Source organism: Mauremys reevesii, linkage group 6 (genome assembly GCF_016161935.1).
Source record: "Mauremys reevesii isolate NIE-2019 linkage group 6, ASM1616193v1, whole genome shotgun sequence".
NCBI lineage: Eukaryota > Metazoa > Chordata > Testudines > Geoemydidae > Mauremys > Mauremys reevesii.
The window spans coordinates 13,504,535-13,522,175 of record NC_052628.1 but is presented as its reverse complement, the minus strand read 5'-3'; the positions used below and the strand labels follow the sequence as shown (position 1 = coordinate 13,522,175).

General features: G+C 40.2%; 1 protein-coding gene across 4 annotated transcripts in view; it reads left to right on the top strand.

The window, feature by feature from the left end:
* Positions 1–17,641, top strand: part of SMAD2 (SMAD family member 2) — a 90,284-nt gene that overhangs the window by 57,942 nt on the left and 14,701 nt on the right. For 3 of the 4 annotated variants that reach the window (XM_039544507.1, XM_039544504.1, XM_039544506.1), the window contains exons 3-6: positions 7,662–7,751; positions 8,821–9,014; positions 9,578–9,712; positions 14,431–14,505. In XM_039544507.1, the coding sequence (XP_039400441.1) occupies positions 7,662–7,751; positions 8,821–9,014; positions 9,578–9,712; positions 14,431–14,505 (494 nt within the window). The remainder of the gene's footprint in view (positions 1–7,661; positions 7,752–8,820; positions 9,015–9,577; positions 9,713–14,430; positions 14,506–17,641) is intronic. The other variant, XM_039544505.1, reaches the window with a different exon arrangement.

The window sequence follows — 17,641 nt, the reverse complement described above, 5'->3', positions numbered from 1 at the left end:
TTCTTGAGTTCTTATGCTCTCAATAGCTCCTTTAGTTCATAATATTCTCCCCCTCCATCTCTGTCCCTCAAGTGCCACCTATAAAACTTCTCCTCATTCCATTCAGTCTTCCCTCACCCCCACCAGGGCCTGGCATACCCCATGGTGACCTCCCTTTCAGCTGTATGGGTTTCTGAGTAGTGGCCGATAAACAGATTTTAAAAGGCATATTGAGATGAAGGGAGGGATTTATACTTTAAAAAAAAAATTGTTGTTACTAAAAATCAAACGTATGGCAAGAAATTACACTGATTACTATGGACAAAGTATTTAGTACACCTCTACTCCGATATAACACTGTCCTCGGGAGCCAAAAAATCTTACCGCGTTATAGGTGAAACTGTGGTGTCGAACTTGCTTTGATACGTTGGAGCGCGCAGCCCTGCGCACTGCTTTACCGTGTTATGTCTGAATTCATGCTATATCAGGCCGTGTTATATTGGGGTAGAGGTGTATATATCTTTTAGCCCATATGAGGAATCGGGGAATATAATTAGCATCAATCTGTTCTTCCTGGAATTAAATTTCATTATCTTGCTATTTAATGTATGAAAATAGGCCTAAGCAGATTTTTTCCAGGCAAGTGATGTACGAATAAGAGCAATGATGACACTGCTTTATGCCTGTTGTCAGATGTGACTCAGGCGTCTATAAATCTAGTAGGACACCAGTTGGTTATGGTTGCTATCTTATCTCAACTCTTTGGAGGTATAGCAAACTCAAAGCAAGTTCTCCAGCACTGCAATCAAATTTTGGAGAAATGCACTAATACAGTAAGTACAGCAAACTAACCAGCTTTTCCATTACTCTGACAGTTGTTTCCCACTCCCCCACTGATGGGCTCCTCCACAAAGATGTGTGCGGGTTCTGCTTGCTTGCAGCAAGTAACCTCTGTTAATTCAGAGAAAGTGACAGCCACAAGCCTTATCTCCATTCTACTATTGCAGTAATCGAGCATTCCTATGTCCCAACTCATTACAAAGAGTGTGAATTCTAATATCCTTACCATCTCTGGTCCAATGAGTACCCTTCAGGAAAGAGTAGAATGAGAACTTAAACAAGCTGTTACTTTCATTACTGTTTCCTAGTATTTAAAAGGATGGCTAGGGTACTAGTATGGTTAACTGTTAACTTTATTTTTCATTTCCATTTCTGCTCCTGCACTACAGGTTACTCTGAATAGGTGTGGGGACAGGCAAATTGGATTCACATGGGTGGAAAGGCTCATGAGCCTAATGTCTGGGAAAAGTAAAAGCCTGCAAGAACTGCTCTTGGGACATAGAGACATTGACAAGGTGTACAGGTTCAAGAAACACAAAACAAGGGTCACCTCCAAAGGATATGATAAGTTCAGGTATGAGGATAGGGAAATAATATAGGACTGTTTCAGAAAGAAGAGAAATGCAAATGGATAACACCATTCTGAAGTGAAATTTAACAAATAAGCATGCTGGGAAACTAATGACACACATACTGGTCAGCTGTATCGCTGTAGTGTCTATTCTCCTACTCAATACTGCCACTTCAGCTAGAGCCAATACTGCCTGTTGAACTATCCCTACTGTCCCTCTTCCCTGCAGCCATTCCACTCCTTTGCAAGACTGTGACAAGGAAAGTGGAACCCAGTTATGCCTTTCATGAACATTTAAGAGATCTACAGTCCATTGTAGTGTACTTAACTTATTTGATATGGTAGCTGTCCTGCAACCTCATACATGTATAACACTTCTTGAAAAGAGAGGCTCTGTGTAGCTTGCACCTAAAGTGTGCTGTGTTCTAATACCAAAACCACCATATTCTTGCACCTCAACAAATCATAGCTAAAGCATAAGATACAGAAATGCTTAAAACCATCAAGTCAAATGCTGCCATCATTAGACTGATGTGGTGGCATGTCATGCCATCAATTTGAATTGTCACTTAGAATCATAGACTATCAGGATTGGAAGGGACCTCGAGGTCATCTAGTCCAACCCCCTGCTCAAAGCAGGACCAATCCCCAGACAGATTTTTGCCCCAGATCCCTAAGTGGCCCCCTCAAGTATTGAACTCACAACCCTGGGTTTAACAGGCCAATGCTCAAACCACTGAGCTATTCTCCTTAGGGGTTGATATACATGATATTTAAGAAGAGACATGTAATACCCAAGGAGAAATCTGACACAAACTGAACTATGACCATCACTGCCTCCGCCCAATGCCACTATGCTGACTGCAGGCTCTTCTAAAAGTAATAGCCAAGATGCAGCAGCTTTTCTGTCCAGCTGTGCACAGGAAAGTCCTGTTCCCTCACTCCATAATTTGTAGTCAGGAACTAATATTAAAGTTGCCACTTGGTGGTGGTAATCTCATAAAGCCCTAAAGGATAGTGGCAGGTTCATCACAATTTTTGCATGCTTCCGACTATTGATATGCTAAGAATTACTTCAGGTGTTTTTTTTATCCTGCTAATTGCTCTTCAATATTCTCTTCTCCCTACTGACTTATCACTGCTTGTTACATTCTGTTGGTTATTTCTTCAGCTGGCTTCTAGTCTTTAAGACTCCTGTTTGGCTCAAATTTTATCTTATGTCTTGCCATTTCATCACACTGCCCTTAATACCTTTTGTTTAGGAGTGTATCTACTCTCCAATTCTTATAACATGTCCAAGAAACCTCCATGCTAAGTTAAGGGATTTTAATGTTACATTCTACTTGACCAGTTTCTGAAACCTCCTCCCCTTCTAAATTGTATGGTCACAGCACCAAACACTAGCACGAGCCTTCTTGCAGGATGCTTACTAGTTACTACTCAAACAAATTCCTTTGTTTACAGCCAGTGTATATGCAGATACTTGAAGTTGCACATTAGGTGTTTCTGAAAGTGCTTGTAATGTTCTATGCACTCTTCCAAATGAAATGCAGTATATTCTGCCTTGAAATGAATGTTAAAATTGAGTTTTTGTTTTTAAAAATCCTTCAACACTGCACTTAGTCACTTTTTTTCTTGATACAGCAGCTGGTAGGGTATGACCTTACTAGAGTATTTGAATTATGACCAGGGTTTGGAGCCAGATGCTCTACGTAGGGTCTGTTCCATTCCAGAACTTACTTTGGAGTCTGTGGACTCTTGTTTGGTAAGAGCTGCTTTGCCGCCTAATACTAATGGCTCTTTCCTATATAGGTTATATAAGGTAATGCAAAATAGATTTCTGAAACACTGATGTAGGGCAGTATCCCTGCCCACCTTACTGAATGACAAGAGGCCGCTTTGCCCACTTTACCATTATAGGTCAAACCCCAACTGTCCTCTCCTACTGTCCATATTTGCAGGTAAATCATTCATCATATTCAAATCAGAAACTAATCTCTTCCAGTCCATTACCCTTCTACAAGTCCACTGATGCAAACTAGCAGTTGTTTCCCTATGTCCAGATTTAGTCAATACAGCCAATGAAAAGTGTGTTTTGTTTTTTTTTCTTACCTTTTTCTAGTTAGGCTCTTCCTTTACCCACTCCTCCTGTGCTACATTCCAGGATACTTTCTTCACTGAAAGAAGCAGCTTTAGCATTCTGTCACAAATTTATGGAAGCTTTACTGCAATTGTTGGCTCCATTTGGACAATTTCTAGCCCAGAACAGCTTCCTTTGGAACTCTAATCTCCATTTAGGAGGAAATGGAAGGGCTGAAAGCACACTGCCTGTGGTAGCAGAATGAGGGTCACACTTAAAGAATCTCACTGCGCTGGTCCGTGACACTTTTGGTAGTCGGAGAAAGAGGCAGCTTGCAGATCCAGCTTTTGCACCTCATTCTGTGGAAAGGTTTGGGCATCCAAAGATCCCCAACAGAAGCGTGTATTTAAATTCTGAGTTAAAGAAGGGAGATCTTGAACTGAAAGGATCTAACCCTTTATCAACCGCATCTGTCCTGCGGTCAGTTCAGAGGTTTGAGTATACAGGACCAAACTGTCCATGGTGTTTTCTGGCTTAACAGGTATTTGTTAAGGCTTTGTCGATTCCCTGAAAATTCCCCATTTACCCAAAATAATGTTAATGCAAGGAATATGCTAACTCCAGAGGGTCTGCTTTCTCTTTCCAGGGAATGACTTTCCCTTCCTCCTAACTCCAGAAGCCTTAGGATTTAAGGGCTCTCATGCAACTCAACTTGGCTAGCCTCCCTCCCTGATGGAGATTCTCAGTTCCATCTGATGCAGAAGAAGCACTCCCAGTTTCTTCAAGGAGGACTTTCCATGAAGACTAAAAGACTTACTTGGCAATTCTCTAAAATCCAGCCACTTTAAAAATCATGCTCAGCTTCTACCTGTTTACAGCTACATTTCTGACTAAGGGCAACTATACAAAAGCCCTATCAAAATTCTCATGTAAGCAGTTATACTGCTATAGCCCCTGGTGTGGATATTTTTATTAAGGTACAAGAGTGCCGTTTTTTCATTTAGCTTAAACTCCTTCCCAAGAGACAAACTAAACTGAAAAAAGACACTTGTACTGGAATGTGTCTGCCAGGGTGCTGGTGCTATATTGGTTTAAATTCACATCTTAGGTTATACCTAGACAGAAAAGTCCTTAAGTAACTGTAAAGAGAAGATGAGAGTACTAGGAAAAATGCATACATGAATCCTAGGTTGAGACTGGGGCAATCAGTTTACGTTACCCTTTTAGGAGTCATGTGTTACAGGGGTGATACCAGGACTGTAGAAAAACAAGTGATTTTTAAACAATTACGGCATTTTGACTAACTTATCTCTAATCTTATGGGGAAGGGGGAGATGGACCCACCTCATACCAAAAAAGTGAGGACATCAGAGTCAAATTAAGTGGCTAAAACAAATATGGATCACTCAAGCAGTGGAGTGTTTGGTCACAGCTCCTTTTGAAATTCTTTGAAAAAACAAATCAAGTCACTCTTACAGAGGGCGAAGCCCATACCAAGCTTGAATAATTGTTTTTTAGAATTCAGTATGCCTTCCAAAGGAACAAATGTCTTGCAATCTCAAATAGTGCAGTAGATCGTTGTTTCGCCAAAATTCCCTGTTTACTGAGAGTGATTCTTCATCCCAAAATAAGTTATGGGAAAGCTGATGCTGTGACAACACAGGCTTGGTCTGGACTGGCCCAATTTTATATGTGGGGAGTGATTCTACTTTTTGGCATTGGAGCCAAGAAGGCTAGCAGGTTGGATTATCTCAGATTTTTATCATCAAGCCATTGCTTCAGAATGCAGTCTTTTTTTAATGTCTGTTCCATTTTGAAAGATTTTTCATTCTGTTAAACAGTTTATCTAGAATAAAAGTGAACATTTAAAATCTTATTCCATTTCTTGGACTGGTGGTTTTTTTGGACACCATCTGGTCTGAAATCTCTGGATGGGGCACAAAAAGGGAAACTGCTCTGGATGCAGCTTTGATAGTACGTCGGTATAGGTTTGCCACAGTGAGCAGTAACAAATATGGTAATGCTCACCCACTCTACTGATCATACAAGTTGGTTTCAAGCAGGTTCCATCCATGCAAATCATAGGTTCCCTTGAATATATTTGATATTTGTACCAGGACATCTACATCAGTGGCTTGTCATAGATGGTTGGAGTTGAGGTGAAGACCCAGTGTAAGCTAGCCCCAAATCTCATTTTGATGTTACCTCTCTTCTAAGCAAATGTGCCCTGGATCATAATGGGTGACATACTGCCTGCACTCTGGACCTGTTGAAAGATAAAGGACCTTATAACTGTTGTGATTAAGTATTCTCACTTTCTGAATAAAAGCATCCTTCCCTCCTTAGAACAGTGTTCATTGCAAAATAGTGTCATATATGATCAATCGGGAATGCCGTTTGTCTGAGATCAGTGGACTATACTGTGTTTTCCAAGCCACTTGGGAAGAGCTAACAACTTGGGATCTCCACAAGTGTTTGGAATTAGCCGTTAGCCATTTAGACGAAAGGGCTGCTTGCATTTATCATGCTCTAAGTAATCCATACAATTTAGTATAAGGTTTGAAACATTACAGCTGTATTTGAAGGAGCCACATCTCAAAGATAACCAACTCCAATCATAAAACCATAAAGGCTTCGTATGTCAATTAATACCCAGCACATGGTATGTACTAATGAGTCTTTAGACCCAGGCATTTCGGCAATAGTGATGCATATTCAAGAAAATGATCTAGCCAGAAGACTGTAAAATTTCATTAGTAAAGTGTCTGACCACCAAACCAAAGGTGATCCTTCACTCAGATTCCTTATCTTGTTGCTTTTCCATGACACACAGATGCTAAATAAAATTCCAGTAAATTGAATGAGACTTGGTTGTAAAGGGTGTGTATGTGAATGGTTGCTGTTTGAGTTTCTTTATGCAATAGAGAGCACTCTTATACAATTTGTGCGAAAATGAAATGTTGCTTTTTATTTTTAAATTGCTCATTAGCACTTACCTCTGACTTCTTAGTATAGGATACGTTACGCTAATTTTAATAGTTACATTTTAAATATCAAAGCTTGAGCTTGTAAATAAGGGTTTGGAGATCTTGGATTTCTAATCCTATGGTAACATTTTAAAGGTGTGTTAATAACATTAAAGAACTACAGCAACCATACTTCAGACTGCTTTATAACTGGCGCCTGGCATTTCAAAGCATTGTATCCAAACATTAACATTCTCTTAAGTTTCTGAGGTGCAAGGGTTATTCTGTTTTTATAGATGGGAAAGCAAAATTGTTGACTTCCAAAGGCCACAGAGATGGTCTGATAGAGCTGGGTATGGAACACTGAATATCTCGCTCCCAGAAACATGCTACCCAGTCTACAACATCACGCTGTCGCCTCTTCACTTAAACCTGTTGTAATTATTATTGTGGAGGCTCTCTTTTTCACTGCTGCAATCCATCCGTTAATCTCAGAACTGATTTAGCAAAAAAAAAACAGTCTTTCACAGAATGGTAAGGGAAGGTGGGGGGTTTTCCCTGCCCCCCTCTCCCCAGCTTATTTATGGTTTTGGTAGTCATTAGTTATGTAACTCTAAGATGGGCTACTTTGAAGCTATTGTGTTGGACTGTTTTTTCTTTTATGTATACACTGTGGGAGCAGAAAATAGTATTTGATACCTGCTTTAATTAAGATTTCTCATTTTCTGTAATTGTCTTAAGAAGACAGGCACTCTTCTGAAATGAGTTGAAGTTTTTTGTCATGGTGATGTCTAAAAGTTGTTCTCCTTATGCTGTGGCAGTTCAACTTAAGATGCACATGGCCTTACTTTATGAACTCCTTAAATAGGTTTATTTTAAAAAAATAGTTTTTTAAATTAAATCTTTTTTACAGCCAGGTTGATGAAGTTTTGCGTGTTTTAAGGGACATTACAGCTATGTTGATTTCTTAAAGCCAGAGAAATTGTTCACCTTTTAAAAACATTACCATTTACCTTGAGTCACATGTTCCATTTTATTGGACTCCTTCATATAGAAAATAGAGCATTTGTGTTAGGTTTAACTGATATCTAATGCTATATCTTCTATGTGAAAGGAAGTATTATGTACACTTTTCCATGTTTTACATCATGGTATTTTGAATAACCATGTTTCCATATTCACATCAATTTTTTTGTATTTTGTTTTGTTTTCAATTTATGCACAGCACTTGCTCTGAAATTTGGGGACTGAGTACACCAAATACGATAGATCAGTGGGATACAACAGGCCTTTACAGCTTCTCTGAACAAACCAGGTGAATATGCTGCCCTGTCTCATCATAGAGATCTTGTGGGAGGGATTGGCTTTGGAGGGTCTGTAGAGGGATTTTGCTGTAAATTATACTAAAATGCTTCCTAGTCATCATATGGTACAGCACTCTAAAAACAATTGCGTGCCACTATTTTTAAAAAAAAAGTTCTCAGCTGATGTTTTGACCAATGAAAATTCTAATTCTGGAATAATCCTCTTTCCACACCAATGCCATTGAAAGAATGGGAAGACTTGGAAAATGCAAGCGCTAAAGTGTTTTGTTATTTATAACAACCAGGTTAGCACACTTAACTCCTTAGGCCTAATTTTACAAAGTTTTAAAATTGCTTTGTATGTCATAGATTTTTGAATATCTGATCAATTAGCAAGATTTAAAAAAATTATTCTTTAAAAAGGCTTTTTATTTGTTCATGTCACCTTTACTTTGTGTATTGAGGTTTGTCTCGCCCATCCCATAACAATCATAAACATCTGCATTTGTGTAAGCCTATGCAGTCTGTCTTAAAACTAGCAAAACACTTTCAACTGGTAGCACGGAACATGAATACTCAAGTACATAATGAAATTGCACACTTTTACAAGATGTGTTTTGATGCTTTTGCATTATTGTTATACTGCCATGTGGATCACCTGAGCAGCTGACTGCTTTAGGTTTATTTGAAGTCCTCAGGAAATTACTCTTCTTAACGCATCCATGCTACAGTGTAGTCCTGAGGGGTAGAAATTGAGGGAGTGTTCATGGTGTGCAGTGTTACAAATGTCTTGTTCATGTCAAATTCATATGAAGAATTCATTTTATGTGCTTAGAGGTATAATGGCTTTTTAATTAATCCCAAACTCATTGGCATTAACTTATTCTAGAGCTTCTCAAGTTACTTTAAAAGTACTACCTTCTGAAGTTCTCCAGCAACAGCAATTTAAATTTTGTAATCCTTTTGTTTTCTGAGGGGGTAGAGAAAACACTCAACCCCCCCCCCCATTCCCCAACCTTTTGATTATGATGATTTTTAAGATACAGCCTGTAAATATTTTTGAACATCTTCCCCATATAGGTCTCTCGATGGCCGTCTACAGGTATCTCATCGTAAAGGATTACCACATGTTATTTACTGCCGCTTGTGGCGCTGGCCAGATCTTCACAGTCATCATGAACTTAAGGCAATTGAAAACTGTGAATATGCTTTTAATCTTAAAAAGGATGAAGTATGTGTAAATCCTTACCACTACCAGAGAGTGGAGACACCAGGTAGGAAGACTGCTGTTAGACATTGTAAAGAAGCCCCAGTACAATGTTTACCCAGAAAACTCTTAATAGATTAGTTGGAGTCCATTAGTAATATTTAGGGCACAAAAGTGAGCGGCAAAGGGTTGTCCATGCGGTTTTGCCAAAATGGCAAGATTTGGATGAAAAAATAGCATAGATTTTTGCAAACTCAAATAATTTGACTATTGGTTAACTTTTTTCAGTTGTGGTAATATAGTAAAACTTCTAAAATGTATATTTTATTTGTGTTGGACAGTTTCAAATCCTCAGTTTAGCATGAAAATGTCTGCAATTAATGTAGTGAAATCCACCTGCCTGAGACTACTGAAAACATAAATGACCATGTCCAAGTTGACTGATATGGAATAGTCCTATTAAACAGGCTTTTTACAAATCTGATACTTCTGATAACTGATTTAGAACTGTGTAATTGCCTGAGTTTCAAAACAGCTCAGCACATCTGAAGATCTGGTTTTCGTAGAACATAGAGAAGTAAAATAGATATTTATGGGATCTCACTAATGTTTTATATTTTACTTTCCCAGTTTTGCCTCCTGTGCTAGTGCCACGACATACTGAGATTCTAACAGAACTTCCACCTCTTGATGACTATACTCATTCCATTCCTGAAAACACTAACTTTCCAGCTGGAATTGAACCACAGAGCAATTATATACCAGGTATCTTTCTTTTTTAAAAGATACTCTCTATATTAGTGGTTAATGTCCATGTAATAAGTCAAAGGTAGAAATTAAATTAAATCTGTAATTGTTCAGATTACTGGAAAGACAAACTCAGGATATGCTTTCTAAACTTCAAAGTGAGGATTTTTTAGCTATAATAATTCAAGTGAAAATATTTATAAATATGCTTTTTGTACAAAACAATTCTGTATGCTTTTACTAAACTAATAAACCAGCTTTGTTTGTTTAAAACAAAAATATTACACAGTGTATGTGTTTATTTTTATTAGACAGCATGCCTAGGATTTGAGATGCTGTTGAGGACAGTAGTCTGACTTGATAAATGATCTGGAAAGGGGGCAGTGAACATTGAAATCTGCAGACAATACAAAATTTCTTAAAATAGTTAGGTCCAAATCTGACTGCCAGGAGTTACACTACTGGGTAACTGCATGACAAAATGGCAGATGAAATTCATTTTTGGTAAGTGCAAAGTAATGCACATTGGAAAACATAGGGTATGGCTACACTTACGGTTTGCAGCGCTGGTAGTTTGCAGCGCTGGTCATCCAGCTGTGTAGGAGCAGCGCTGGTGTGTGGCCACACTCACAGCTACCAGCGCTGGTGTGTGGCCACATTTGCAATATTAGCAGCGCTGTTGGGAGTGCTGCATTATGGGCAGCTATCCCAGCATTCAAGTGCAACAACGTGCTTTTCAAAAGAGGGGGGTGGAGGGTGGTGTACTGTGACAGGGAGCGGGGAAGATAGAGAGAGTGGATTTTTGGAGCCAACACTGTGTGTTAGCTTCCTGGATTGGAAAAATCACAAAATGTTCATGAGCCCTTAGTCTTAACTCTTAATTGCAAACAGCCTGCCTCCGACACGGACTCCCCGCTGTTTCACTCACTCCCTGTGGTGTACTGTGACAGGGAGCGGGGAAGAGAGAGATTGGAAAAATCACAAAATGTTTGCGAACCCTGCATCCAACGCTGTTTCCCCTGCCTCTCATTTGATCGTTCACAGCCAGGTACAGATAGCTCCTGTTTGCTGTGATCAGTGTTTGTTTTTTTAGATAAGCAGTTCAACAGAGCTCCGATCGGCTCCGTTCTGTTTTATTCACTCTCCCTGCCTGCTTCTCATTTGATTGTTTACAGCCAGGTACAGATGATCACAGCAAACAGGAGCTCTGTTTGTTCGGAGCTCGTTCACAACAAAACAAAGAGAGGCTGCATAACAAAACAAAGAGAGTAATTTATAAAAGCATTCTGGGATACACCTTATACCCTGGAGGCCAATCACAGCGCTGGTGTGTGGCCACACTTGATGACCAGCGCTGGAATCCTTATTCCCCATGCCGAGTGAGGTGTACGGCCAGCGCTGCAGCCAGGGAGTTGCAGCGCTGGAAGTGCCCTGCAGGTGTGGCCACTTACTAATTGCAGCGCTGGTGGAGGCTTTCCAGCGCTGCAACTCGCCAGTGTAGCCATACCCATAGTCCCAGCTATACGTTCAAGGTGATGGGGTCTGAATTAGCTGTTACCACTCAAGAAAGAGAACTTGAAGTCATTGTGGATAGTTCTATGGGAACACCTTCTCAGTGAGCAGCAGCCACATCTTGAATACTGCATACAGTTCTAGTTGCCCTATCTCAAAAAAGATAAATTAGCATTAGAAAAGATACACAAAGGAAACAATGATGGGGGTGAGGGGGAAGGTGAGAAGATATGGTAGAAGTCTTTAAAACCATTAATGGTGTGGAGAAAGTGAATAGGGAAGTGTGTTATGTGAGGGGGTAAATAACAAGAACTAGGGCTTACCCAGTGAAATTAATAGCAGGTTTAAACCAAACAAGGAAATACTTCTTCACCCAACATACAGACAATCTGTTGAACTCATCTGCTAGGGGATGTTGTGAAGGTCAAAAGTATAACTGGGTTAAAAAAAGAATTAGGTAAATTCGTGGAGGATAGGGCCATCAATGGCTATTAGCCTACATGGTCAGGGGATGTAACCCCATGCTCTGGATGATCCTAAACCTCTGACTGCCAGATGGTAGGACTGGATGATATGCATATGCAGAACTTCAGTTTTCAAACTGTGTAGTAATGAGGGTCTTCAATACCAAACTTCAGCTTTCTGTTTTGGGCTGCTTTGGTGCTAGGTAGGGAGCTCTGTGTTCTGAGGCAAAGACCATATATGGAAAATTTGAATGACAAAGGTTGAAGGTTAGCAACTGTGAAAACAGGAGGGATTGATTAGATTAGAAACAGTTATTGACCTTAACTATAGCTGTTGGCTCCAGGGCCGCAGGGGAGGGGGGAGGAAGGGAAGAGAAAGGCAAGTGAGGCAATTTGCCCCAGGCCCTGGGCGCCGCAGGGGCCCCTACGAGAGTTCTTTGGGGCCCCTGGAGTGGGGTCCTTCACTTGCTTCGGGGCCCCCGGAAAACTCTCATGGGGCTTCTTCCGCTCTGGGTCTTCGGCGGCAATTCGGCGGTGGGGGGTCCTTCCACTCTGGGACCCGCTGCCGAAGTACCCCGAAGACCCACGGCGGGGGGTCCTTCCGCCCCGGGACCCACCGCTGAAGTGCCAGGTCTTCGGCAATTCGGCGATGGGGGCCCCCCCGCCGCCGTAGACCCCAGACCCCCTGAATCCTCTGGGCGGCCCTGGTCGGCTCAACTGTAATAATGCATCAGAGGTGGGAAGAATCTACTTTTCAAAGTGGATTGAGTTTATATTTAAAAACAAACACAAAAAAATTCTCTCCTAACAAGTACTTCTTGAAACCATTCTTTTCACTACTTAGAGTTACTTTTAATATAAATGTGGCTAGTAATCTGATGTGATGTAATGATAGAACAGTTCAGAAAATAGTTACCTTGGGTACTTTATTGTGTGCAAGCAGAACGTTCATTTCTGGTATCTACAGCTGTGATCCCATTGAATATGTGTGAAAGATTTCCACAATACATGCTAGCTTTTTATGACTTCATTATAAATTTGTTTGCTATATGTGAAAGTTGTATTTCCTGTCTGACTTTTAGTCTTGTTCAATTCCTTTGATCCCCCCAAGTGCAATCTTGGATTAGTGCATGACTTTAAAATCTTTTTGCAGTACTTATTCTAAAAGTAGAAATTCAAAGTTGAGGGCTTTTTACTATTCATTTAGTTACAATATTAACAGTCTCTCAATTACCATGGTAATATATCTATTTTAATAGCAATCAAGTAACCCTCCAGTCATTTAAGGTTCATTGAAGATATTTAAATCTTTTCACTTTAGTTTGTAAGCTTTAAAAAGGGAAAGGCATCAATAGGTGCCTTGACAGCAAAAGGCTTGCCTGGCTCAGAGATTTCATATAGAAAATGGCTTCCCGAAGTGAAGTGAGTTAATGCCTTCAAGGCAGTATTAAAAAATACATATTTTTGAGGGCAGAGGAAGCCAACCGTAGTCTCCTGTATGTTTTTATTTTTTAAACCCTTGCCAGTCAAATTAGACTTCTAGTATCAAAAACCCTCTTAAATTGTTCATGTAATTAGTAGGGCTGTCGATTAATCACAGTTAACTCAGGCGATTAATGCAAAAAAAAAAAATCAATCATGATGAATCGCACTTTTAAACAATAGAATACCAATTGAAATGTATTATATTTTTGGATGTTTTTCTACATTTTTCAAACATGTTGATTTCAATTACAACACTGAATACAAAGTGTATGGGGCTTATTTTATAATAAATATTTGCACTGTAAAAATGATAAAGAAATTGTATTTTTCAATTCACCTCATACAAGTACTACAGGGGTTTTCTTTTTTATTACAAATATTTGCACAGTAAAAACAACATAAAGTGAGTACTGTACATGTTGTATTCTGTGTGGTAATTGAAATCAATGTATTTGAAAATATAGAAAACATCCAAAAACATTTAAATAAATGGTATTCTATTATTCTTTAACAGTGCAATTTTTGTAATCGCTTGAGAGCCCTAGTAATTAGTTAACATTTAACAGATTGAAATTTTCTTTAAAAAGCCAAGGAAGGTGATAAGCATAAGAACTTTTGTGGTGCTTTGAAAACAAGTTCGAATTGCCTAGAATCCGAGAGGGGAACTGGCATGGATGGGATCATTGTCGATTGGAAGGTATAGCTAGTTGACATAAGCTTTCCTTGGATATTGAAGAAGGAGATGACTGGAACTGTGGACTGTTGTAGTGAGGGCTGGTTTTCTGTAACGTAGAAAATTCTAAAATGTGGGGAGGGTAACTGATAACATGGCTATCCTACATGAAAGTGGCTAGTTCATGGATTTTTCAGTGTTGAATTCACCAGAGGGCTTCTCACTTTTAATTCTAGTAAATGTGAAATCTGTTGATCAATACTGCAAAATTCTGCAACTGGCTGAAATGCAAGCATGCTATAGCATGCTACAAACAAGAATCGCATGTGAAGTTATATATACATTTATGTAGTGAACACTTGACAAACGTGGAAAAAAAACATACGTAGACAAGATTACACACAAATTTCACCTAGATAAGGCACAGACTTAAGGCTAGAAGGTGTTGCAGATGCTGCTGTGACAAATAACACCCACCAATATGAAGTCCTAACTTACTGCTCAAATAGTGTATGGCACAGACTGTTTAGAATGAAAATCCTAAAAACTTAATCAGTGAGCTAACATATGTAATATTGATACAATTTGTTTGCTCTTTGCAGAAACGCCACCCCCAGGATACATCAGTGAAGATGGAGAAACAAGCGATCAGCAGTTGAACCAAAGCATGGATACAGGTAAAACATATTCATCTCTTCACTATGTGTTCAGAGTTGGGATTTCTAGGTGTGATCATCTAACACAGGCCTGCACAACTCGTAAAGCAGCGTGGGCCATATTACTCCAAAGAAAACAGCTGAGGGCCGAACCCCACCGGCCCTGCCAAAACCCCCAACCCAGCACCGCCACGCCCCCCTGAAATACTCCCCCGCCCCCCCACAGCACCGCCCACCCCACAGAAACAAACTTTCCTTCCCCAGCGCTGCCCCACCAAAACAGTGGTATTGAACCTTGGTAATATGGTATAGCGGGCCCCTAAGGTAGTATAATTTAGGTAAAAGAAAAATGTCTTCTTGCTAGAAGTAGAATAAGCTCTTCCCCCAACTTTGTAATCGATTGCCCTGTTGAATGAATGAAGTGTGACTGAGGAAGGCGTGGAAGGCAGCACCTCCAGACAGCTGCAACCCTCGGAGAGGGGATGGGAGCCAGACCAGATCAGTAGAACAGGTCAGCCACTGACTTCTTACTTGCCTCCTCAGCCCGCCCACCCCATGCCCTCTCCGCCCCCTCCCCCGCCTCACCTCCTTACCCCCCGCCACTGCCCGACGCAGCTTGCCTCCTCACCCCCTGTGGGCTGCACAATGAGCCCACGCGGGCCGCATGTGGCCCCCAGGCTGCATGTTGTGCAGGCCTGATCTAACACAATGGGATGACTTCTTTCAACCATGGTTGTAATAATGGAGGTCTGACAGGCCTTCTTTAATTGTAAGCCTAACTGTGGAAAGTGGGCAGGGGTTCATAATTTGCTACAGTGTGCTGTTATATAAAATAATTTAAAAAAAAAAGTAAAGGGGTGAGGGGAACTGAATTAATTAAAAAAGAAAAGGTTTATTGATACCACTCAAGCACTGTGTTGAAGATTATGACTGATAATAGGAGTAGGGGACCAGAAGGCAGTGGACCATAAGAACATAGAATGGCCATACTGGGTCAGACCAAAGATCCATCCAGCCCTGTATCCTGTTTACTGACAGTGACCAATGGCAGGTGCCCCAGCGGGAGTGAACCTAACAGGTAATGATCAAGTGATCTCTCTCCTGCCATCCATCTCCATCTTCTGACAAACAGAGGCTAGGGACACCATTCTTTACCCATCCTGTCTAATAGCCATTAATGGACTTAACCTGCATGAATTTATCTAGTTTTCTTTTAAACCCTGTTATAGTCCTAGTATTCACAACATCCTCAGGCAAGGAGTTCCGCAGGTCGATGGTGTGCTGTGTGAAGGAGAACTTCCTTTTATTTGTTTTAATCCTGCTGCCCATTAATTTCATTTGGTGGCCCCTAGTTCTTATATTATGGGAACAAATAAATAACTTAGTTTTGTGAGATCTTTTTGAAGTTTTTCACAGTCTGCTTTGGTCTTAACCATCTTGAGCAGTTTAGTATTGTCTGTGAACTTTGCCACCTCACTGTTTACCCCTTTCTCCAGATCATTTATGAATAAGTTTGAATAGGATTGGTCCTAGGACTGACCCTTGGGAAATACCACTAGTTACCCCTCTCCATTTTGAAAATTTACCATTTATTCCTATCCTTTGTTCCCTGTCTTTTAACCAGTTCTCAATCCATGAAAGGATCTTCCCTCTTATCCCCAGAGGGACATTGTCAAAGGCTTTCTGGAAATCTAAGTAGCTATGTGCACTGGATCCCCCTTGTCAACATGTTTGTTGATCCCTTTAAAGAACTCTAATAGATTAGTAAAACATGATTTCCCTTTACAGAAACCATGTTGACTTTTGCCCAACAATTTGTTCTCCTATGTGTCTGACAATTTTATTCTTTACTATTGTTTCAACTAATTTGCCTGGTACTGACGTTAGACTGATCGGTCTATAATTGCCGGGATCACCTCTAAAGCCCTTTTTATATATTGGCGTTACATTAGCTATCTTCCAGTCATTGGGTACAGAAGCTGATTTAAAGGACAGGTTACAAACCATAGTTAATAGTTCCATAATTTCAATGCCATCTGGTCCCGGTGACTTGTTACTTGTTACGAAATTGGTACTTCAAAAAATAGGCCTAATGTAGCAAAATAATGAGGCTAAACCACTCTTCCCATTATCCTTTTTGGGGCCTTTAAAAAGAAACTTGAGGAAAAAAGAACTTCTTACCATCCTTGTGGCAGTAGCAAAAGGATTGTTGCTGTGACACCAGACCTTAATACTCAGGTTGGGATGCTTGACTATCATCACTTCATCAGAGGGGAGCTCAGCTTGATACATGTGAGATCCTGCTGTCTTGCTTCCCTCATTTGTCCTTTGCCTTCCCCACCACTATCTTGCGCCTGTTCTACGTCTTCCTCTCTTGGCTTTTCACCTGATTGTAAAATCAACTGCGCTGCACAGCACCAGCATAGTGAGATGAGCTGGCCCAACCAGCTCTGCTTGGCTGAAGGACCAGTGAAGGAAAGGGATCTCTAATCAGACCAACCAAATTATGTTCCTGGCCAGGGAGGTGAGCTGGGGTCCAGAGGTGGCCGATCTGTCAACCAAAAGCATCTGTCTGAATGACCAGCTGGCTTGTATCTTGAGTACATCAACAAAAGCCATATTTCCCCCCCATTTATACTATCCTATCTCTTGTCTATCCTGTGGCTTTTTTGTCAAAAGCAGGAAAGTGACTGTCATTCCTAGCTCAGAATTACACAACAGAACTAACCCTTTTTCCCTCACTAAGGAGGACTATTTGGCAGAATAAGAAAGAGACTGTAACCACAATTCATCCTTTTTAATTTTAAAAAAAAAAGTGTTGATAGATTTTGACTGTTTATTTTGCATCATCACTCAATTTCAGTTTCAATTTGTTTTGCCTTGTTTTAAATCTTTTTTTCCATTTGTGTATGTTAATCAGTACATTTTTAACCTTCTGGAGTAAATTTTATAGTACATTAGTTAGGGTTCAAAGCAGGCTGAGGTCTCTCTCCTCCAAATCCTTGGCATTATTTTAAAGCTGTTCAACTTTGGACAGTCTCAGGGTCCTGTTAACACGTTTGACTCTTTGAGCCCTTTATTCCATCTAAATTAACAAAACACCCTTTCACCACAAATCATGATGGAATTCCCCTGGTATATACAAGCATATTATTCC